Genomic DNA, 25,066 nt, shown 5'->3' on the forward strand with positions numbered 1-25,066 from the left:
CAGATGAAGCAGATGCTAAGCTACAGGACTGTTTTGCTAGCACAGACTGGAATATGTTCCGGGATTCTTCCGATGGCATTGAGGAGTACACCACATCAGTCACTGGCTCCATCAATAAGTGCAACGATGACGTCGTCCCCACAGTGACCGTACATACATACCCCAACCAGAAGTCATGGATTACAGGCAACATCTGCACTGAGTTAAAGGGTAGCGCTGCTGATTTCAAGGAGCAGGACTCTAACCCGTACGCTTATAAGAAATCCCGCTATGCCCTCCGACGAACCATCAAACAGGCAAAGAGTCAATACAGGGCTAAGATTGAATCGTACTACACTGGCTCTGACGCTCGTCGGATGTGGCAGGGCTTGAAAACTATTACAGACTACAAAGGGAAGCACAGCCGCGAGCTGCCCAGTGACACAAGCCTACCAGACGAGCTAAACCACTTCTATGCTCGCTTCGAGGCAAGCAACACTGAAGCATGCATGAGAGCACCAGCTGTTCTGGATGACTATGTGATCACGCTCTCCATAGCCGATGTGAGTAAGACTTTTAAGCAGGTCAACATTCACAAGGCCGCAGGGCCAGACGGATTACCAGGACGTGTACTCCGAGCATGTGCTGACCAACTGGCAAGTGTCTTCACTGACATTTTCAACATGTCCCTGACTGAGTCTGTAATACCAACATGTTTCAAGCAGACCACCATAGCCCCCGTGCCCAAAGACTCTAAGATAACCTGCCTAAATGACTACCGACCCGTAGCACTGACGTCTGTAGCCATGAAGTGCTTTGAAAGGCTGGTCATGGCTCACATCAACAGCATTATCCCAGAAACCCTAGACCCACTCCAATTTGCATACCGCCCCAACAGATCCACAGATGATGCAATCTCTATTGCACTCCACACTGCCCTTTCCCACCTGGACAAGAGGAACACCTACGTGAGAATGCTATTCATTGACTACAGCTCAGCATTCAACACCATAGTGCCCTCTAAGCTCATCACTAAGCTAAGGATCCTGGGACTAAACACCACCCTCTGCAACTGGATCCTGGACTTCCTGACGGGCCGCCCCCAGGTGGTAAGGGTAGGTAACAACACATCTGCCACACTGATCCTCAACACGGGGGCCCCTCAGGGGTGCGTGCTCAGTCCCCTCCTGTACTCTCTGTTCACCCATGACTGCATGGCCAGGCACGACTCCAACATCATCATTAAGTTTGCCGACGACACAACAGTGGTAGGCCTGATCACCGACAACGATGAGACAGCCTATAGGGAGGAGGTCAGAGACCTGGCCGTGTGGTGCCAGGATAACAACCTCTCCCTCAACGTGACCAAGACAAAGGAGATGATTGTGGACTACAGGAAAAAAAAGAGGACTGAGCACGCCCCCATTCTCATCGACGGGGCTGTAGTGGAACAGGTTGAGAGCTTCAAGTTCCTTGGTGTCCACATCACCAACGAACTATCATGGTCCAAACACACCAAGACAGTCGTGAAGAGGGCACGACAAAGCCTATTCCCCCTCAGGAGACTGAAAAGATTTGGCATGGGTCATCAGATCCTCAAAAAATTCTACAGCTGCACCATCGAGAGCATCCTGACTGGTTGCATCACCGCCTGGTATGGCAACTGCTTGGCATCCGACCGCAAGGCACTACAGAGGGTAGTGCGTACGGCCCAGTACATCACTGGGGCCAAGCTTCCTGCCATCCTGGACCTCTATACCAGGCGGTGTCAGAGGAAGGCCCTCAATATTGTCAAAGACTCCAGCCACACTAGTCATAGACTGTTCTCCCTGCTACCGCACGGCAAGCGGTACCGGAGTGCCAAGTCTAGGTCCAAAAGACTTCTCAACAGCTTCTACCCCCAAGCCATAAGACTTCTGAACAGCTAATCATGGCTACCCGGACTATTTGCACTGCCCCCCCACCCCATCCTTTTTACGCTGCTGCTACTCTGTTAATTATTTATGCATAGTCACTTTAACTCTACCCACATGTACATATTACTTCAACTATCTCAACTAGCCGGTGCCCCCGCACATTGACTCTGCACCGGTACCCCCCTGTATATATAGCCTCCCTACTGTTATTTTATTTTACTTCTGCTCTTTTTTTTCTCAACACTTTTTTGTTGTTTTATTTTTACTTTTTTTGTTAAAAATAAATGCACTGTTGGTTAAGGGCTGTAAGTAAGCATTTCACTGTAATGTCTGCACCTGTTGTATTCGGCGCATGTGACCAATAAAATTTGATTTGATTTGATTTGATCAGCTGTTCCGGATGACTGTGTGATCACGCTCTCCATAGCCGATGTGAGTAAGACCTTTAAACAGGTCAACATTCACAAGGCCGCAGGGCCAGACGGATTACAATGACGTGTACTCCGAGCATGTGCTGACCAACTGGCAAGTGTCTTCACTGACATTTTCAACCTGTCCCTGACTGAGTCTGTAATACCAACATGTTTCAAGCAGACCACCATAGTCCCTGTGCCCAAGAACACTAAGATAACCTGCCTAAATGACTACCGACCCGTAGCACTCATGTCTGTAGCCATGAAGTGCTTTGAAAGGCTGGTCATGGCGCACATCAACACCATTATCCCAGAAACCCTAGACCCACTCCAATTTGCATACCGCCCCAACAGATCCACAGATGATGCAATCTCTATTGCACTCCACACTGCCCTTTCCCACCTGGACAAAAGGAACACATACGTGAGAATGCTATTCATTGACTACAGCTCAGTGTTCAACACCATAGTGCCCTCAAAGCTCATCACTAAGTTAAGGACCCTGGGACTAAACACCTCCCTCTGCAACTGGATCCTGGACTTCCTGCCCCCAGGTGGTAAGGGTAGGTAACAACACATCTGCCACGCTGATCCTCAACACGGGGGCCCCTCAGGGGTGCGTGCTCAGTCCCCTCCTGTACTCCCTGTTCACCCATTACTGCATGGCCAGGCACGACTCCAACACCATCATTATGTTTGCCGACGACACAACAGTGATAGGCCTGATCACCGACAACAATGAGACAGCCTATAGGGAGGAGGTCAGAGACCTGTCCGTGTGGTGCCAGGATAACAACCTCTCCCTCAACGTGATCAAGACAATGGAGATGATTGTGGACTACAGGAAAAGGAGGACCGAGCACGCCCCCATTCTCATCGACGGGGCTGTACTGGAGCAGGTTGAGGGAGTCAAGTTCCTTTGTGTCCACATTACCATCAAATTATCATGGTCCAAACACACCAAGAGAGTCGTGAAGAGGGCACGACAAAGCCTATTCCCCGTCAGGAGACTGAAAAGATTTGGCATGGGTGCTCAGAGCCTCAAAAAGTGCTACAGCTGCACCATCGAGAGCATGCTGACTGGTTGCATCGCTGCCTGGTGTGGCAACTGCTCGGCCTCCAACCGCAAGGCACTACAGAGGGTAGTGCGTATGGCCCAGTACATCACTGGGGCCAAGCTTCCTGCCATCCAGGACCTCTATACCAGGCGGTGTCAGAGGAAGGCCCTAAGTAAAATGCAAGATCCATTTATGGCCAGCTATGTAAACTCTAACAGGCGGTGTAAGAGGAAGGCCCTAACAATTGTCAAAGACTCCAGCCACCCTAGTCATAGACTGTTCTCTCTGCTACCGCACGGCAAGCGGTACCAGAGCGCCAAGTCTAGGTCCAAAAGGCTTCTTAACAGCTTCTACCCCAAAGCCATAAGACTCCTGAACAGCTAATCATGGCTACCCGGACTATTTGCATTGTCCCCCCCCCACCCCACCCCCTCTTTTACGCTGCTGCTACTCTCTGTTTATTATCTATGCATAGTCACTTTAACTCTACCTACATGTACATATTACCTAAATTACCTCGACTAACCTGTGCCCCCGCACATTGGCTTTGTGCCAGTACCCCCTGTATATAGCCTTGCTACTGTTATTATACTGCTGCTCTTTAATTATTTGTTATTGCTATTTTTTAGTTATCTATTTTTTACTCAACACTTATTTTTCTTAAAACTACATTGTTGGTTAAGGGCTTGTAAGTAAGCATTTCACTGTAAGGTCTACCGGCGCATGTGACAAATAACATTTGATTTGGATCGTGTCAGGACATAAAAATGGATTTTATCAAACAAAACTACGCTACATTTTATCTCTGGGACCCTCAGGACGACAAATCAGAGCAAGAATACTGAATGGAAGTACATTATTTACCGTCAGAGGTGAATGTATCAAACCAGTTGACTTGATAAAAGTGTTTTGTTGTTGTGAACTATCCTCAAACAATAGCATGGTATTTATTCGCTATAATAGCTACCGTAAATTGGACACTGCAGTTAGATTAACAATCGTTTAAGCTTTCTGACAATATAAGACATGTCTATGTCCCGGAAAGTTGGCTGTTGTTTACAACGCCATTCTAGTCAAATATCGCATATTGAGCAACAACTGTCCCGATTTCGGGACACTGATCCAGTAGAATGAATAAAACTTGTAAAATAAAGTGATGTTTATTTTGATCGGCAAGGGGGAAATAACTTATAGTATTTATTTTGAGTAGGAAAGCAGGCTTCACGATTGCCCAACCGGCCGCACATGGCACTATTATTCCTTGTACGTCATTTGTCATCTGTGTACAACTGGACTCTATGCAGCCAGTTATACACTTGTGTCCGGAGTTCCTCCTAAACTAGCTTTAAATGGTTAGCTGGCAGAAAAGACTGGGAAAATATGCGTACTGTCTAAATAAAACACAATTTTCCACCACCATGCTAGAGTGGCTAATGCTACTTCCTGATGTTCAGCCAACCACTATGCAGCAGTCTGTTGTTTACCCCTTGCTCATAAGCTTGTGCAACATCAGGAAGTAACCTGAATGGAGAATGTTTTATGTACAGGCCGGTCGCCGGGGGACACGAGTGTATACTCTTGGACGCAGACGAGAAAATATGTAAAATGCGTAATAGTGCCATCTGTGGCCGGTTGGGCTACATACATAAGAAATAACTTGGTATTTGTAGTAACCATCTGGATGTCCCCGTGATAGTATACACTGCTCGATGGGGAGCGTTTGCGCTGCAACCCGACAACACAACAACATGGTGCCCAGTATCCTTCGCTCCTGCTTGCCGCAGTAAGGAGAGGGAAGTAGCTAAATAGTGTAGCCAATATCAGAACAGGGTTCCAACTAAAGCACATTTATTGTAGTGATTTTCAACTAAAACGTCTAACTTTACATTTTTGTAAAAAATAAAGTTACTACGATAAAAATGGAATGATTCTGAACACTCCCAAATCCCAACTTCGGCAGACAAGTTTCAAATTCTCGCTGAAGTTTATAGCCACAAGCATAAACTAGCTAGCTCATCAGGACGACTGACTGAACCGAATCCGTTGGTCTCCACTCGACTCTCGCTGCTCGACAGACGTCATCAATTTGGGCACCATGCGTGTCCAGACAGCTCCTCACCTCAGGGATACATAACATGCGCAGTTTGAGGTACTCCAGGAAGAGACATTGCAGTGCTGAGTAACGCAAGTTGATAGCCAACTGGGGTACTTGCAGGCTGCCATTAGCAACTAAACTATCCTTATAACTTCTTCTGTCTGCGATTTTAAAATAATCGGTTCAATGACATACAGCTGGTGTATTAGAAGCAATTATTGGTACCATGATTGTCTTTCAAATGTGTATTTATTTAGACGAAGATTGACCATGAGGATTTCTATTTTTCCATACACTATAATGGGGGATCCTGTTTTTTTGCTAACAATGCCTGCTGTACCGCGGTCGGCCTTGAACTTCCGTGGCTTCAATGAGAGGGGGCAGTCGTTCTTCTCTGGATTCAGCTTCGATCTAACTTTATTAAACGACCACCATTCGCCTGGTTAGCCTGTTCTCTTTGCATAAAGTAGAGAATATACACATGCGTAGAACGTGATCCGCACATGCGCAGAAGCCCCAAAAAGTCGGATCCGCAGCCACATACTTATTTTTTTTTTTTTTTTTTTTTTTATAAAATCTATGACTCATGAGGTTGTCAATCTCTGTTATTGACATTCCGAATTCAGTAGATTTTCAGTCTATAGGCTTATCTCTCAATTTAATTTATTGGCCAATGTAAACATTAATTTGTTAAAATGCAATTTCATACAGTAACATTATTTAGCACCTCTTTTTAGACATTTGGCCTAACACATAACACATTAATCCGGTTAACCAATGAGCGCTCGGGACCCTATTCAATCAAATGACATTGATATGTCAAAACATCATTCTTGAATCACTGGGTGGGTCTGTCGGAAATTAATTTTTAAAAAAGTATAAAATGTTGACCCTCAGCTCCACGGGTTGGTAATAGTTAACACAGGCCCAATGTTAAGTGTTGTGAGGTCAGGTAGAGGTCAGGTCTGATGTCATAGCTGGGACACAAATGTCATGGCTGGACTCAGGTCTTCAGTGAGCTCCTCTGGTAGCGAGGAGACTGTCGACGTTATACTGCGAGTCAGCTCTAATATCCTGTAGGGACACACATTCCAAAAGAGTAGACTTTGATTATCACCGTAAAGTTATCACATTAAACCAATGAATAATAACTGGGTTTGGAGTTACGATTAGGTTGGCCTGATAGTGAAACATGGTGCACTCACTGCACTGCAAGCAAAGTGTGATAATTGAATGCAGTCCATAATGTAAAGCCCTAGCTCCTGCTCTCACCAGCTGATGTAGTATGCTGGGAGCTGAGGCTCCTGCCTGGAGCCCTCCTCTGTCACCAAAGACGTCTTCATCTGTCTGAAGTTGGCCTCAATCTCTTTCTTCAGGACTGACAGCGGCTGGATGCCTCGGAATGAGCTGAGCACTTGCTACAACACAGGTAAGATAAAGTGTCTAAATCACTGTGAAACCGTGTATGTGCAATGGGGGAAATTATTATTGTACTGTCGAGTTTGACCTATGAATATAATACACATAGAGAGCGGACTGATCGGCTACCAATAGAATATAATATACAGAATAGAAATGAGTAGAGTAGACCATATTCACTTACATATATGACTGACAGCTGGTGGGCGATGTATTTGTGGCTCCCGAGATGTTTCACATCCTCCTCTAGCTGCTGACTAAGTACTAGTAGCTGATTGAGCCTCCCGATGTGTGAGAAGTATTCTGCAACAGAGACACAATCTTAGGTATAAGCAGTTTATAAGGTGAAATGTCTGCTTATAAACTGCTTATAACCATTGCATACTACACTGAACAAAAATATAAACAATTTAAAATATTTTACTGAGTTACAGTTCATATAAGGAAATCAGTCAATTGAAATAAATACATTAGGTCCTAATCTATGGATTTCACATGACTGGGAATACAGATATGCATATGTTGGTCGCAGATACCTTTTAAAAAAAGGGTAGGGGCGTGGATCAGAAAACCAGTCAGTATCTGGTGTGACCACCATTTGCCTCATGCAGCGCGACACATCTCCTTCAAATAGAGTTGATCAGGCTGTTGATTGTGGCCGGTGGAATGTTGTCCCACTCCTCTTCAATGACTGTGTGAAGTTGCTGGATATTGGCGGGAAATGGAACACAGCATCCTGAACAGAGCATCCCAAACATGCTCAATGGGTGACATGTCTGTTGAGTATGCAGGCCATGGAAGAACTGGGACATTTTTAATGAATGGCATGACAATGGGCCTCAGGATCTCGTCACGGTATCTCTGTGCATTCAAATTGCCAACGATAAATTGCAATTGTGTTCATAGCTTATGCCTGCCCATACCATAACCCCACCGCCACCATGGGTCACTCTGTTCACAACGTTGACATCAGCAAACCGCTCGCCCACACAACGGCATACACACTGTCTGCCATCTGCCCGGTACAATTGAAACCGGGATTCATCCGTGAAGAGTACACTTCTCCAGCGTGCCAGTGGCCATCGAAGGTGAGCATTTGCCCACTGAAGTCGGTTATGACGCCGAACTGCAGTTAGGTCAAGACCCTGGTGAGGACGACTAGCATGCAGATTTCTGACAGTTTGTGCAGAAATTATTTGGTTGTGCAAACCCAAAGTTTCATCAGCTGTCCTGGAGGTGAAGAAGCCTGATGTGGAGGTCCTGGGATGGGGTGGTAACATGTGGCCTGCGGTTGTGAGGCCGGTTGGACGAACTATCAAATTCTGTAAAATGTTGTTGGAGGCGGCTTATGGTAGAGAAATTAACATTTACATTCTCTGGCAACAGCTCTGGTGGACATTCCTGCAATCAGCATGCCAACTGCACGCTGCCTCAAAACTTGAGACATCTGTGGCATTGTGTTGTGTGACAAAACTGCACATTTTAGAGTAGCCTTTCATTATCCCCAGCACAAGAGGCACCTGTGTAATGATCATTACGTTGAATCAGTTTCTTGAAATGCCACACCTGTCAATTGGATGGATTATCTTGGAAAAGGAGAAATGCTCACTAACGGATGTAAACAAATTTGTGCACAACATTTGAGGGAAATACACTTTTTGTGCGTATGGAACATTTCTGGGATCTTTTATTTAAGTTCATGAAACATGAGACCAACACTTTACATATTGCGTTTATATTTTTGTTCAGTGTAGATATAGTGTGGGCAATTCTAGTCCTGAAGGGCAGGTTTTTGTTCAAGACCAGTTTTTACACACCTGGTTCAAATAACTGTAGTTTAAATTCAAGACCATGATAAGTTGAATCAGGTGTCACTGCTTGATCTACTGCTTGATCTGTTAGGGCTCCCTAACCCCTGACTGGGACAATAATTATTGCTGAGTGGACTATCTTGTCAAAATAAAGATGAACTGAACTGACCCCTTAAACCCTGACTCAATACCATCAATAGGGGTGTCTCCACTGGGCTGCTCTAACCCCTGATCCTACCGTCCATTGGGGGTTTCTCCAGCATGTCTACTGGACTGCCCTGGATGAGGAAGACCTCCACGCGAGGGTACATGGTCGACAGACCCACCATGTCCAGATAGTCCTGAGAAAACCACACATCATTCACAATTCTGACAAATCACATTCATAATTTTTTTTAACATATCCTTAAAAATAATTGAGAATATCTATGGCATAGAAGATCAACAGATGAATTACATACTTATTAGGGGTTCAAGCAGCGAAGCTGGGTCAAACCCAATTAAATTTGTTAGCGTTCATTATTCCGGTTCTCCACAGATTTGGTGAAAAAAAGACAGAGGATGTAACCTTGCATGATGGTAAAGGGCCAAGGGCCACACCCTCTAATGCAATGCCATGCCAATTGGTCACATGGTGGGGCTATAACAAGTGACTGAAAATGCTAACTTTTAAAGCTCACACCCCTGACCCTGTGTGACCTAGAGTCATGGAATTCAGTATATAAGTTTCTCTCCTCACAAAGAACACATTTGCCTCAAGGAACCATAAGGTCCGCTACTCTGGCACCGAATGACCGATTGTCATGAAACTTGATATATAGTATCTATGAACCAAGGTCTCGCAATGTAATATTTTCCAGGCTAGTATCTTAAACAACATGGACCAATAAATATTCAAGTGGGCGTGATTTAAGACATAAATGCATGTAAATCATACACGGTTATTCATATCATAACTTGATGTACATGTTCTAAACACTGTAAAGACTAAACATATGCAAGCGCAGTCAGATCGACCACATTGTGGCGCTATAATGGGCACATATTTATCTCTTGATCTGTTTGACCCAGAGTCATGAAAATATGTTTTTTTTTTTTACATCATTATTTCTCAATTAAAATGTGTACAGACAGATGTAGCCTATTGAATATTAGTATAGAATGTGCATAAAATGCATCCTCCAATTTCAATGTCTGCCTATGCCCACACATATTATCTCAAGAAATGTTATATTTTAGATACCTTCAAACACCAAGTTAGCCATACCTCATTTCAAAAATAGGCTATCATCACTGACAATCGTGAATGATAATTCTTCACATTTTACCGGTGAAATGTCCAAACTGTGTCTGCATGCCAATCACTTGGTCTTAAGCGGTTTCATGGGAATATGGGAATATGCATTTAGATCTTCAATTACTGTTTCGTGAGCGAACTAGAGCAGATGGTGTTAACAAACTATTAGCCTTTCTTGTATTTTGTTTCAATCAAAGCATATATTCTGCCTAGTGGCGTGTGCTGTTGAGTTTTGGCCACATGAGAAAAGCAATGTGACTATTTAGCTTCAGCTCTTAAAATCTCAATAATAATAATAAATAATAATAATAATATGCCATTTAGCAGACGCTTTTATCCAAAGCGACTTACAGTCATACATTTTTGTGTATGGGTGGTCCCGGGGATCGAACCCACTACCTTGGCGTTACAAGCGCCATGCTCTACCAGCTGAGCTACAGAGGACCACCCATACAGCTGAGCTACAGAGGACCTACTCAATAGAAATGAGGAGGCGTTTTTGGTGCAACATTAACGTTATAGGCCTACTATGCTATGTTATTATATTCGGTTCTGTTATGTAAAATACTCATTCATCTATATGTGATCTTGCGGGACATTGATTCAGCTTCAGAAATAATTGTCCAGAAATATTTTTACCAGCTTCATGTATTCTCAAATCCAAAAAAGTTGCGCTCCGGCAGCACTACATCCCTGATGCCCAGGGATGTGAGTCTAGCTAACCTGTATAGTATGGTTCTGTTTGGCCGCATGGGGGCGCTGTTGGATAGGAAAAGCCATTCATAGAAGCTTATTGGCTTATAACGGCCATATTAATTGAGCTAGAGTCTTGCCGATTGGTCTAGACATTTAAAGTCGACATAATTTTTTTCTCCAAAATATATTAAAAGCATATTGCACAATCTGTTTGATTTTGAGTTCTGATATTTGGCAAGCGTGGTAAGGAGTACAGAAGTAGCTAATCCTAGGGCGATGTGTCCAATTTGTCCTGATGGTGGCACTGTATGGCCATAGCTTGAACCCCGCCCTTCCCCAAAACAAGTGTAAATATTGGACTATAAAATGTGCCTTCCTGTATTATACTTACGCTAAAATGTTTATTCTACGGAGCCATTTACTTCATGTTTGTATTCTTATCTTTAATTAGTTCTAATTGTTGTTTCATTGTCGAGAAGGAACCTGCAAGTAAGCATTTAGTTGGACGGTGTATACCATGTGTATCCCTTACATACGACTAATAAAACGTGAAACTTGCTGCCTCCCGCTATATTTATATGTTGTTATAGGTAGATGTGGTACTACCTCCAGGTGCGGCATAGGTTTTGGCAGGTGTTCTAAGCATTGGAGCATCTGGTCAATAATCTCTGCCCCTGGATAAATACAAAGGGGCATTAGACACTAGTAGGAATCACAGGTCTGTGGTACAGTAGGCAAGGTGACAAGAGCTGCAGTTAGTGTTAGGCCTACTTTAGAGCATCTGTTCTGTTCTGATTGAGACTCACCTTGCTCCTGGAAAGTGTTCGACTCCTCAGGGCTACAGTCCTGTCTCAGCTGCTCCTGGAACTGTTTTACAGGGGAATGGGAGTGAAAATACATTTCAAAAGAGGATGTGCACATCTACATAGAGTAGGTCTACTAAACATAATACAGTTTATCTCCAAATACACAATATCAAAATGTCTCAAGTTATCCATGACAGTACTCTCATACTCAAGTGTATCAGTAAGTTCTGGTGAGGAAGGGTATACTCAGATGGGGTGCATGAGTTCTCACCTGGTGTACCTGTGCCCTGATGAGAAGGTCCAGTTGTCCACAGAGATACAGCATCTCCAGGCCCACCTGCTCTGGACTCAGGTGGACAGGCATCAGGGGTCTCTTCACATTCAGCTCAACTGACCACAGGGGTTTCAGCACAGGTAAGGTTTATTTTTTTGAGGATTGCAACGTTTAGAATAGTACAGATAGCTAGGAATGTACTGTGTAGAACAGAGGAAACCTTATTGTACGCGAGAATATGTGTACAATGCGAAAATAAAATAAATCAAAGCAGTACGCCATTGTACGTCGTGTGATAACCTGTTAAATCGCACATGCAATACATTTAGAAAATAATGATGAATGGGTCAATGATGCTCGACTTACCTCTGAATTTCTCGTGATAAACGCACGGCTGACAGAGCGCCTCGGAGAAGCTGACTGCTGCCATATCTCGATTAGCGTTATCAACCTATTATCGATCTGACACACCGACCTTTATCATCTAGAAAAAAAAGATAATGAAAACATATAACGTTGGTGTGTGTTAGTGGCCGTGTATCGCTGCGGAGAACATTTGCCTTTCCCCTCATCACGGATCATTATTATATTTGTCGAACACAAGGGGTGCATTCAAGATCACGGAGGTATATTTGAACGGTTCAAAATCAATTAATCGTTCAGATCCAATCCATCAAAACATTCAGCAATGTGAAATATAGTACATCATGAGAAATGAAAACTAGCAAAAGCAAGTATGCATCGGAAATACATCACACACACATTACTAGAGAAAAGCTTGATATAATATACATCAGATTAGTAGATATTGCCTACCATTTTCACACCCATTTTCGATCGAGCAGCAGCTTTGATGTTTTGGACCTACCTCTATTTAAGACCAGTCGGCTTTCTGGATGATGTCATCATAAATCGATACACAGCGAGGCGAAAGTGACTGTTTTTATTTAGTCTCATTGTGAATCACCACAGAGACTGGACAAAACAGACAAATTGACACAAAACTCACGTTTTTGACTGGTTTATTAAATAGTAATCAAATACAGACAATGGGTCTTCGATTCTTCATTCAGTACTCAAAAGCAGTCATAATAAAATACAGCTGGCTTATGAAGTTTGTCACAGTTTCACAGTATTCAAACTGCACAGGAGGTTGGTGGCACCTTAATTTCGGAGAACGGGCTCGTGGTAATGACTGGAGCAGAATCGGTGGAATGGTATCAAATACATCAAACATGGTTTCCAGGTGTTTAATGCCATTTCATTTGCGCAGTTCCGGCCATTATTATGAGCCATTCTCCCCTCAGCAGCCTCCTGTGATTCAAAGTGACATATTTGAACTAAAAAGGGCCTAGGTCTTGACATCAATCAGGGAAAATGACATTTAAATAGTGTACTAAGAAATAATACATCCCCAATACCACAACAGTATTGATATCTTGCATTATAAAAAAAGAAAGAATGTGAAGTCACACTCTAGCAAAAGTCCTACTCATCCAACTGGCTTATTATTCTTTTCAATACTGAAATATACAACAATGTACATCTTTAGGTAAACACCCATATTCTTAATTTGTGAATCCTTTGATAAGAAGTGCATCTGGAGAAAGACATTTTTGGCTGCATTTACACAGGCAGCCCAATCATTAAAATATTTTTCACTAATTGGTCTTTTGATCAATCAGATCAGCTCTGAAAATGATCTGATGTGAAAAGCTCTGATGCAATTGGTCAAAAGACCAATTACTGGAAAAAATATCAGAATTGGGCAGCCTGTGTAAAAGCAGCCTTTTAAGTTCTTTTTACACTGAATACTTGTCTCTCTTTCAAGATACACTCCCACACCTGCAGTTGCTCATTAATTTGAGTCATATGTTCTTTATCAAGAATAAACCAACGTTCTGCATAATTCTGCTCCCTTTTTTCGACATTAAAAAAATTAGTTTTAAGTCGGTTGGCTGAGGCAGAGAGGAGATATGTTGCATTAGGAAATCCAGTGGGCACACTTCGTCTTCAGTTCACTAGACTCCAGAAAGGAACCTTGCCCTGTTCCAGAATGGAACCGCATTGAGGTGGGTTCTGGTTCTAGTTCCGTTTCTGACCAGGAAGTTCCGTTTCTGACCATGGAGGTGCGGTTGCTACTGGCGACCACCGGGGGGCAGGTTGAGGTTGGCCATGAGCTCGTGAACTGAGGCAAAGATTGTGCACTCACCTGTAAGGAGACAAAAACACACCCAATATTAGTATAATACCAACAAAAAAACAAAACAATATTGTTTTTCTTGCTTTTCTATCCAAGTGTTCCAATCAAATATTTCACTGTGCATCTTATTTCCTATGTTTCATATTCTCTTTTTTGTGTGTGGACAATCCCACTGACCCTGTCGTGCGGGGTGCAGCTCATTGAACCGCTTGAGGATGTTGGAGACCATGAGCGCTGCAGCCCCAGAGGAGGAGTGTTGTCTCGGGATGTCAGCCTGCTGGGTCAGGCCCATGGCCATGTCGTATACGATGGGAACAATGATGTTGACCGGCTCCTGGGGCACCGGCAGCCTCTGGGTCAACTGGAGCTTGGGGGGGGGGGGGATACAAGGAGAGAACAGGGTTAGCTATACTTTACACAACTTCAGTACACGTCACTGGAATTCAATTGTAAGGCATTAAAACAAATATATGGTAACACAAACCCTCTGTTATAAGACTTATGTAACAACACTTGTCAAAAGGTCATGGCAGGTGAGAATGGACCAGTACTTACGAAGAAGAGCATCTTGGACTTGAGCACCACTGCGATAGTTCCTGGGGGAGCAATGGGAGGGGCGCTGGGGGGGATGGTCAGACAGAACTGGACATTCCACTTCAACTGGGTGGCCTGGTCAGGGAACTGGACAGGAAAGGAGGAAGATAAGTTAGAGAGAGAGACCTACACAACCATAACCAGGGTTGGGGAGTAACGGATTACATGTAATGGATTACAAAAAAACTAACTGTTGTAATCAGATTACCGATACTTTTGAAAAAGTAGATAATTACTTCTAGGATTACCTTCAAATGTAGAAGGGATGTTTGCAGTTTTTTTTCTTTTTTAGATGAAACAATTGCCTGATTTCATAATAACGTCAGTCATTAACCAAAAAAGTTCAGCTTTGAGAAACATACACGGTCACAAAAGAAAAAAAGGTATGGCGCGCCAATGCAGTGCATTTCTTTGGATGGCGTTTCAAAGAACAATTTATGTTCAAAGATGAAATGGGCAGGAATGTAACAGTTCAATGCAAATTATATTTGGCCACGGTAAAGCGGCTGTCGACATCCAGAGACTTCGAACCTGAAGAAACACTTGACGGTAAGGATGACGATTGGCAGGTGTGGCACGTTAGCTTGCTTAGCTAGCTAGTCTCTAGAGACAGACAGGTTGTCTTCACAATGTTACCAATGTTCCAGCATAGGTCGGAGATGTCAGAGACTACTAGCTAGTTAGTCAGTCAGATTTCTAGCTAGCTATCCTGTTTAGTTTGCTAATTTGCTTGCCAACTCTCCTAAACTATGCGCTAGGCTGCTCACTTAAAGGTGTTCTGTCGGTCTACTGTAGTTAGCAAGATATAATAGCAAGTATGCTATTGTGCTAATTTGTTAACAATTTCGCTAATTAAATCTATTTTAACTAAGATAAATCAGTTGTAGATTGTTGGGTGCGATTTACTGGGCTACATAGCCTAGCTAGCTAGCTAAATCAAAAGTTTAAAAAAAGTTTTGAAAGCTAGTTGCACTCTGTAACCCAACATAACAAGATGCTCATTGTCAGGGTTGTTGCTAACAGAGTTAGCTAGCTAGCTATGGTTTCAGAGTAATGTGCTTTTCAACCCAAATAAATGCCTGTATTATTCAATCATAACTCAAAGTATAATACTCTATTAGTCCATCGTTTTTTGGGGGGTATTTCTAGACAAACAATATAAAGCACCATAGACATCCTTGCATCCACAGCTTTGTCCATGTGTAAGTGGTTACATGTTCCAACCCCAGCCCTGTGGTTATCAGACAGGGGCAGACTATACAAAGTGAAACATATGTTTCAAAAGGTGGACAAAAGTTGGGTAAAGCTACAATCCTTAATTGAAACAATAACAAGGTGCTCACTCCACTGTTATTTTACTTATCTTGTAGTGTCATAGTTAAGTAATTACATTTTGTTTTTTCAGAGGATGCATAACAATCAATGGAAGACCCTGAGCAGGAAAAGGGAGCCAGATGACATGGAGGAGAGCAGAGATGCACAGCCATCTACAGATGGCCAAAAAGGGACATCTTGTACACCATTGAAACAAGCAAAACTATAACCAGGAGAACCACACACCTCACAAAGCCAGGTTAGTCACCTGGTATTTGACTTCATCATAGAGGATGTGCAACCCTTTTCACTAGTAGAGGGGCCTTCATTCTGCAAGCTAGTAGAAGGAATCAGTGGTGGGAGAATGGTCATGTGTAGAAAGACTGATGCAGGAATTTGAGGTATGAAAGAAGCTCTCTCCACCAAACTCCAGAGCGTAAAGTCAGTCTGCACCACAGCAGACATCTGGTCTGCCCATAACAGAAGCTTATTCGGCATGACATGCCACTGGATCGAGGAGGACACCTTAGAGAGGAAGTCAGCTGCTTTGGCTTGTGCGAGACTGAGAGGGCGTCATACCTACGATGTGATTGCTGCCAAGTTAAGTGAAATACATGGACTTTAAAATTCAGTGCAAAGTGAGGGCCACAGTGACAGATAATGGAAGCAACTTTGTAAAGGCATTCCGGGAGTTCAGTGGAAATGAAGAAGAGCAAGATGAGACAGATGAAGGAGTGAGGTTTGCTGATGTGGGTGTGATTCTTGAGGAGGTTGAGCAAGAATTGAACTTCTTTCTCCCTCCACATCAACGTTGTGTGGCACACACCCTCAACCTCATCGCCACCAATGAGGTGGACAAAGCTGCATCCCAAGGTCCATCACAAAAATTGTACAGAAGTGCAATGTCAAAATGCTCCAGCATTTGGAACAAAGCACACAGGTCCACATTAGCTTAAGAGGCAATAGAGGACATTGCAAGCAAGATGGAGCTAAGAGTACCATGCCATCTCCAAACTCATAGCCCTCACAGATGACCAGCTGGGGCAAATCTGGGAGATTGCTTTTCTCAAGGAGTACAGTACAGTCCTACAGCCACTCGAATTCTCTATTGATCTTCTTCAGGGAGAGAATAAGTGTTTTCTTGGCTTTCTTATCCCAACAATCCTAAGCTTGAAGTCTAAACTCTGAGAAAATACCTCTTGCGACATTCTCTGCACAACCCTGGAAAGAGAGGAGATGCGGAGCACATTAGTTCAAGAAGTAGCTTCTATGGAGAACACATACTCTGAAGAGGTTGATGAGGGAGCACAGAACGAGTCTGATGAGTCAGAAGACAATTTGTTTGTGTTCGGAGGTGCAACAACAAGGGCCAGTGGCACTGCAGAGGAACCATCAAACAGCCAAAGCATCAGCTGTCCCGGACGACTGTGTGATCACGCTCTCCATAGCCGATGTGAGTAAGACCTTTAAACAGGTCAACATTCACAAGGCCGCAGGGCCAGACGGATTACAATGACATGTACTCCGAGCATGCGCTGACCAACTGGCAAGTGTCTTCACTGACATTTTCAACCTGTCCCTGACTGAGTCTGTAATACCAACATGTTTCAAGCAGACCACCATAGTCCCTGTGCTCAAGAACACTAAGATAACCTGCCTAAATGACTACCGACCCGTAGCACTCATGTCTGTAGCCATGAAGTGCTTTGAAAGGCTAGTCATGGCTCACATCAACACCATTATCCCAGAAATCCTAGACTCACTCCAATTTGCATACCGCCCCAACAGATCCACAGATGATGCACTCTATTGCACTCCACACTGCCCTTTCCCACCTGGACAAGAGGAACACCTATGTGAGAATGCTATTCATTGACTACAGCTCAGCGTTCAACACCATAGTGCCCTCAAAGCTCATCACTAAGCTAAGGACCCTGGGACTAAACACCTCCCTCTGCAACTGGATCCTGGACTTCCTGACAGGCCGCCCCCAGGTGGTAAGGGTAGGTAACAACACATCTGCCACGCTGATCCTCAAAATGGGGGCCCCTCAGGGGTGCGTGCTCAGTCCCCTCCTGTACTCCCTGTTCACCCATGACTGCATGGCCAGGCACGACTCCAACACCATCATTAAGTTTGCTGACAACACAACAGTGGTAGGCCTGATCACCGACAACGATGAGACAGCCTATAGGAAGGAGGTCAGAGACCTGGCCGTGTGGTGCCAGGATAACAACCTCTCCCTCAACGTGATCAAGACAAAGGAGATGATTGTGGACTACAAAAAAAAGAGGACTGAGCACGCCCCCATTCTCATCGACGGGGCTGTAGTGGAACAGGTTGAGAGCTTCAAGTTCCTTGGTGTCCACATCACCAACAAACTATCATGGTCCAAACACACCAAGACAGTCGTGAAGAGGGCACGACAAAGCCTATTCCCCCTCAGGAGACTGAAAAGATTTGGCATGGGTCCTCAGATCCTCAAAAAGTTATACAGCTGCACCATCGAGAGCATCCTGACTGGTTGCATCACCGCCTGGTATGGCAACTGCTCGGCCTCCGACTGCAAGACACTACAGAGGGTACTGCGTACGGCCCAGTACATCACTGGGGCCAAGCTTCCTGCCATCCAGGACCTCTATACCAGGCGGTGTTAGAGGAAGGTCCTAAAAATTATCAAAGACTCCAGCCACCCTAGTCATAGACTACTCTCTCTGCTACCGCACGGCAAGCGGTCCCGGAGCGCCAAGTCTAGGTCCAAAAGGCTTCTTAACAGCTTCTACCCCCAAGCCATAAGACTCCTGAACAGCTAATCATGGCTACCCGGACTATTTGCATTGCCCCCCTACCCCACCCCATCCCCCTCTTTTACGCTGCTGCTACTCTGTTTATTATTTATGCATAGTCACCTTAACTCTACCCACATGTACATATTACCTCAATTACTTGACTAACCAGTGCCCCCGCACATTGACTCTCTGTCCCGGTACCCCCCTGTATATATCCTCCCTACTGTTATTTAATTTTACTGCTTCTCTTTAATTATTATTATATATTTATTTTTTTACTTATCTATTTTTTACTTAACATTTTTTTTCTTCTTAAAAAACTGCATTGTTGGTTAAGGGCTTGTAAGTAAGCATTTCACTGTAATGTCTACACCTGTTGTATTCGGCGCATGTGGCAAATAATATATGATTTGATTTGATTTGATGAGGTGAGGAAGTACCTCGAAGACAAAGACAAGTCTTTGGACTCCTTGAAATCGTTCCCCATAGTCTGGAACTTGTTTCTGAAGTACAACACTACACTGCCCTCCAGTACCCCAGTTGAGCGCCTTTTCAGCTATGGTGGAAACTTGTTTACCCCTCAGCGAAACAGGATGTCTGACGCTCATCTAGAGCATGTCCTCTTGCTGTGATACAACAGCAATTTCTGCCTTCAATCATCTGTGTAGGCTAGCTTCAGAATAGGCCTACTGCAATGCCATGTCTGATATGTGGGTTTATTGCACCTAGCTGCACTTTTTTTTGCTTAAACTTAAAAAACTACTTGGTGGACTAAAAGTATGATTACACTCTTCATATTTATATTTCTCATTTTAGTCATTTAGCAGACGCTCTTATCCAGAGCGACTTACAGTAGTGAGTGCTTACATTTTCATAAATCTTTGTACTGGTGTCCCGTGTTTAGCGCCATCCATGTTGCTGTGTTACTTAAGCCCTTACTTATACCTGGTTTTAACATGTGCCCACATTTTTAGACAGGTGTACATGATTAAAAGACGCATTGTGGTCTGACTGTGATCAGATCTTATCAGTGGTGTAAAGTACTTAAGTAAAAATACTTTAAAGTACTACTTAAGTCGTTTTTTTGGGGTATCTGTACTTTACTATTTATATTTTGGGGAACTTTCACTTTTACTTCACTACATTCCTAAAGAAAATAATGTACTGTTTACTCCATACATTTTCCCTGACATCCAAAAGTATTTACATTTTGACAGGAAAATGGTCCAATTCACACACTTATCAAGAGAACATCCCTGGTCATCCCTACTGCCTCTGATCTGGCGGACTCACTAAATACAAATGCTTTGTTTGTAAATTATGTCGGAGTATGCCCCTGGTTAAAAAAACAAGAAAATTGTGCCATCTGGTTTGCTTAATATAAGGAAGTTGAAATGATTTATACTTTTACTTTTGATACTTAAATACATTTTAGCAATTCCATTTACTTTTGATATTTAAAACCAAATACTTTTAGACTTTTACTCAAGTAGTATTTTACTGGGTGACATTCACTTTTACTTCAGTCATTTTCTATTAAGGTATCTTTACTTTTACTCAAGTATGACAATTTAGTACTTTTTCCACCACTGGATCTTATAGGTGTAAATTTTAGACAGGTCACTAGCAACTAACAAATTACATTTAAAAAGTAACTTACCCAACGCTGACCATAACACGTGTGACTCATTTCAGGAAACTAGGCGTATGTCGCATGTCACTACTTCACAGGAGCGGTATTTGAACGTAAACATTTCTTTTTTATCAAAATGCGTTTTATTGGCAGAAATGCCTTCTGGAACATGTTAACTTTTATGTGCCTTTATAACAAACTTGTATTCCATCCAAAAATAAGAATACAATTGTTAAATTACGAGCCTAGTTGGTTTAGCCACGGAAAAAGACAGGAACCTTCCCGCAAGCCATGATTGGCTGAGATAATGGATGGGCTGGACATGCCGGGAGATTAGTTTGGATTGGTCTGCCATGTAGCATGCTTCTGTCTATAACGTGAGCTGTTCAGTGTGTGTTGACAGTCCTTTCTACCGAAAGAAAGATATAACGTCAGCCATCGACAACTACAAAAGTTTTGCTACTTTTCAACAACATTGATGCCCTGAATTTAACAGGCGCTATCGACAGATCAGTTGGAAAAAGTGATGGGCTACTTTCTGCACACGCCACGGTCAGTGTGAACCGCGGAGTGACTTGACACACCACTGGCCAACAAGATGTAGCTACAAACAAAACAGAGTTAAATGGTTCCAGTCTGCCGTGAAGCGTTCATCCATGTATATGGGTAAGAGTCTAGCTACATTTTCAGATATACGTTTCTAATTTTGTCAGAAAGTTATTTTTATTGCAAGTTAAAGTGTACTGTTAGTTAGCTAGCAAACATTAGCTTGCTGGCTCGATAGCTAACGTTACGTGTATGATCTGTGTAGTAATATTATTCTAATCAGAAAACCATTTGCATTGTTGGTTATAGCCTAATGTTAGCTAGCTAACATTGAACCTAGTCTGTTAGCTTACAGCTAGCTATGACAATGTTTGTATTGGTAGTAGTACGAGTTGGGATTATACCGGTTCATTGTTTAGCTAGCTAGCTAGCTACCTAGCTAGCTACATGTCTAAACAAAGACTCCACTACGGCCGGATTACTACATGACCCATCAAATTACCCATGTGTGTCTGGGGGTGATTACGGCCATCTATTGTATTTCATGAACATGTGTACATGTCTAGACAATAGTGACCCATCCACTTAGCTAGATGTGGTTATAGCATCTCCTTCACATGACCCATCAATTTTGACAAGTGTGTTGGGTAAGCGTCATCTAATAATGATAAAATATTTATAAAATATTTTTATCTGGACACCATCTCTTTTTGATATTGCTACTATGCAAGTAACCACTTCACTGTAGCGTTTACACCTTCTGTATCCTGTGCAAGTGACAAATAAACTTAGATTTTATTTGATATAGCGTCTATTTACCACATGGCCTCACATGTGAATCCTTAAAGAGATGGGTGGGGCTAAGGCTTAAGAGGGTGTGAACGATGCTGAATGGGTGTGGACAAAGAAGTGCTCTCCAGTAGGTGTACCAAAACATTCAAGGGCCATCTTCTCAAAAGTGGGGTTACAAGTTTATCAACTTTCAAAGCAGAATTACTTTCCCATTGTTCCTCAACTGCAGTGTATGATATACCATTTTCTAGCTCTGAGTCTACTTTTTTCAAATGTAAAAAACACAATTTCAAATTTTGCTACATACGACCGAATCGAGGCGGTCACTCATATATTTGTCTCTCACATACACAGGCAGAAACACAGCCAAACATATCACCTGCCCCTCACATTCATAATAGACACAAAGTTATCTATGGAGCAGCACCACCCACCCACCCAGCGACACCCACAGCCAGAGGAAAAGGCCTCACCAGTTCGAGCTTCATGATGCGGACACAGTCCCTGAGGATGTTGGTGGGGGCCCCAAGCAGCTTGGTGAAGGCATTCAACGTGTTGTACTTGAAGGGAGGGCCGGCCACCTGGAGTAAAGATGGGGGAGAGGGAGGAGAGGGGAGGATAAAGGGACAGGGCGAGGAAAAGTACATGAAGAGGAGAGAGACTTGACTTAGTAATTTTACTTTTTAGTCAAAGCCTACCACTACACGTGTATATTCTTGCACTTTATGAAGATAAAGAGAGAAATTCAAACAAATTACAGGTTCTGTTGTCCCACAGCCTTTTCCAGCTTCAGATTCAGATGACCTGCTATGAGGTCAGTTCCTCCAGTGTTTCTCTTTATCAGATCCTTGGCTTTAGTTCCACATTTTCTGTCAGAGACATATGTTATATTCCCATGCACTGGCTCACTTGGTTGTGTATGTGTGTATAAAGAAGGGGACTGAGCCTCATAGACCACATCATTTCTGAAGAGGTGTCATTTCAGAATGAGGTGTGCTGTAGCTCTGCTGGTGTTGCTGTTCTGTCTTTCTGGGGCATGGGCTTAGGGAGAGAGTGGAGGGGTCAAAGACAATGACATCATTCAACAGGGTTACAGTGAAGGGGGAGAGAGCAGTGTGAGCCAGACCACCACCCCTGACATCTGGGATGAGCTGAAACAGCTGAGAGAAATGGTGCACAACCTGGGAAACATCGTGATGGAACAGAGAGTGGAGCTGAGGAACATGGAGGCCAGAGTGGAGAGTGAGAGTGCAGGTATTCTACCACTACGCATGAATTACAGAAGTTAATCTGTTTTGTTTAGTGTTAAAAGGTTTGATAATGGATTTGTTCATATACAGTGCATTCGGAAAATATTCAGAACCCTTGAGTTTTTCCACATTTTGTTAAGTTACAGCCTTATTCTAAAATTGATTAAATAAATAAAATTCCTCAATCAATCTACACACAATACCCCATAATGGCAAAGCAAAAACAGGTTAAGACATTTTTCCTAATGTGTAAAAAGCAAAAAACAGAAATACCTTATTTACATAAGTATTCAGACCCTTTGCTATGAGACTCAAAAATGAGCTCAGGTGCATCCTGTTTCCATTGATCATCCTTGAGATGTTTCTACAACTTGATTGGAGTCCACCTGTGGTAAATTCAGTTGATTGGACATGATTTGGAAAGGCACATACATGTCTATATAAGGTCCCACAGTTGACAGTGCATGTCAGAGCAAAAACCAAGTCATGAGGTCGAAGGAATTGTCTGCAGAGCTCCGAGACAGGATTGTGTCGAGGCACATATTTGGGGAAAGGTACCAAAAAATGTCTGCAGCATTGAAGGTCCCCAAGAACACAGTGGCCTCCATCATTCTTAAATGGAAGAAGTTTGGTACCACCAAGACTCCTGCTAGAGCTGGCCACCCGGCCAAACTGAGCAATCGGGGGAGAAGGGCCTTATTCAGGGAGGTGACCAAGAACCAGATGGTCTCTCTGACAGAGCTCCAGAGTTCCTCTGTGGAGATGGGAGAACCTTCCAGAAGGACAACAATCTCTGCAGCACTCCACCAATCAGGTCTTTATGGTAGTGGCCAGACAGAAACCACTCCTCAGTAAAAAGGCACATGACAGCCCGCTTGGAGTTTACCAAAAGGCACGTAAAGGACTCTCAGACCATGAGAAACAAGATTTTCTGGTCTGATGAAACCAACATTGAATTCTTTGGTCTGAATGCCATGCGTCACGTCAAATCAAATCAAATGTTATTTGCCACATGCGCCGAATACATCAGGTATTTACAACAGAAAAATAGCAAATAATGAAAGAACAGCAGTAAAATAAAATAACAGTAGGGAGGTTGTATACAGGGGGTACCGGTACGGAGTCAATGTGCGGGGGCACCGGTTAGTCGAGGTAATTGAGGTAATATGTACATGTGGGTAGAGTTAAAGTGACTATGCATAAATAATAAACAGATTAGCAGCAGCATAAAAGAGGGGGTTGGGATGGGGTGGGGTGAGGGGGCAATGCAAATAGTCTGGGTAGCCATGATTAGCTGTTCAGGAGTCTTATGGCTTGAGGGTAGAAGTTGTTAAGAAGCCTTTTGGACCTAGACTTGGCGCTCCGGTACCGCTTGCCATGCGGTAGCAGAGAGAATAGTCTATGACTAGGGTGGCTGGAGTCTTTGGTAATTTTTAGGGCCTTCCTCTGACACCGCCTGGTAAAGAGGTCCTCGATGGCAGGAAGCTTGGCCCCAGTGATGTACTGGGCCGTACGAACTACCCTCTGTAGTGCCTTGCGGTCGGAGGCCGAGCAGTTGACATACCAGGCGGCGATGCAACCAGTCAGGATGCTCTCGATGGTGCAGCTGTAGAACTTTGAGGATCTGAGGACCCATGCCAAATCTTTTCAGTCTCCTGAGGGGGAATAGGCTTTGTCGTGCCCTCTTCACGACTGTCTTGGTGTGTTTGGACCATGATAGTTTGTTGGTGATGTGGACACCAAGGAACTTGAAGCTCTCAACTTGTTCCACTACAGCCCCGTCGATGAGAATGGGGGCGTGCTCAGTCCTCTTTTTTTTCCTGTAGTCCACAATCATCTCCTTTGTCTTGATCACGCTGAGGGAGAGATTGTTATCCTGGCACCACACGGCCAGGTCTCTAACCTCCCCCCTATAGGCTGTCTCATCACTATTGGTGATCAGGCCTACCACTGTTGTTGTCAGCAAACTTAATGATGGTGTTGGAGTCGTGCCTGGCCATGCAATCATGGGTGAACAGGGAGTACAGGAGGGGACTAAGCACGCACCCCTGAGGGGCCCCTGTGTTGTGGATCAGCGTGGCAGATGTGTTGTTACCTACCCTTACCACCTGGGGGCGAACCCGTCAGGAAGTCCAGGATCCAGTTGCAGAGGGAGGTGTTTAGTCCCAGGGTCCTTAGCTT

The 25,066-nt window shown here is 43.7% G+C and overlaps 2 protein-coding genes across 5 annotated transcripts in view; both read right to left on the bottom strand.

Annotated features, from left to right (window-relative positions):
• Window positions 1–4,409: 4,409 nt before the first annotated feature.
• Window positions 4,410–12,724, bottom strand: si:ch211-218d20.15. 3 transcript variants are annotated; one of them, XM_041868138.2, is made up of 9 exons: window positions 12,633–12,724; window positions 12,131–12,248; window positions 11,762–11,880; window positions 11,491–11,551; window positions 11,291–11,358; window positions 8,930–9,032; window positions 7,065–7,183; window positions 6,734–6,879; window positions 4,410–6,535 (listed from the first exon to the last, which is right to left on the bottom strand). In XM_041868138.2, the coding sequence occupies exons 2-9, from the start codon at window positions 12,192–12,194 to the stop codon at window positions 6,433–6,435; spliced, it is 783 nt and encodes a 260-aa protein (XP_041724072.1). In that variant the 5' UTR covers window positions 12,195–12,248; window positions 12,633–12,724; the 3' UTR covers window positions 4,410–6,432. The 3 variants fall into 3 exon arrangements, with proteins under 3 accessions (XP_041724072.1, XP_041724078.1, XP_041724066.1); XM_041868144.2 differs by having other exon boundaries at window positions 11,491–11,545; window positions 12,581–12,652; XM_041868132.2 differs by having other exon boundaries at window positions 12,581–12,652.
• A 734-nt stretch (window positions 12,725–13,458) lies between these two features.
• med14 (mediator complex subunit 14) overlaps window positions 13,459–25,066 on the bottom strand; it is a 59,330-nt gene continuing 47,722 nt past the window's right edge. For both annotated transcript variants that reach the window (XM_045210737.1, XM_045210736.1), the window contains 4 exons: window positions 22,109–22,216; window positions 14,523–14,648; window positions 14,145–14,334; window positions 13,459–13,976 (listed from right to left, as the gene is read on the bottom strand). In XM_045210737.1, the coding sequence (XP_045066672.1) occupies window positions 13,903–13,976; window positions 14,145–14,334; window positions 14,523–14,648; window positions 22,109–22,216 (498 nt within the window). In that variant the 3' untranslated portion in view covers window positions 13,459–13,902. The remainder of the gene's footprint in view (window positions 13,977–14,144; window positions 14,335–14,522; window positions 14,649–22,108; window positions 22,217–25,066) is intronic.

The sequence above is a fragment of the Coregonus clupeaformis genome, chromosome 4 (genome assembly GCF_020615455.1).
Source record: "Coregonus clupeaformis isolate EN_2021a chromosome 4, ASM2061545v1, whole genome shotgun sequence".
Classification (NCBI taxonomy): domain Eukaryota; kingdom Metazoa; phylum Chordata; class Actinopteri; order Salmoniformes; family Salmonidae; genus Coregonus; species Coregonus clupeaformis.

Coding starts and splice junctions, on each gene's coding strand:
- si:ch211-218d20.15 (XM_041868138.2), bottom strand. CDS start 12,194: ATGGCAGCAGTCAGCTTCTCCGAGGCGCTCTGTCAGCCGTGCGTTTAT. Junction 9,033..11,290: donor AACCTATGCCGCACCTGGAG/GTAGTACCACAT, acceptor TGGTTTTCTCAG/GACTATCTGGACATGGTGGG. Junction 6,536..6,733: donor CCAGCATACTACATCAGCTG/GTGAGAGCAGGA, acceptor GTGTCCCTACAG/GATATTAGAGCTGACTCGCA.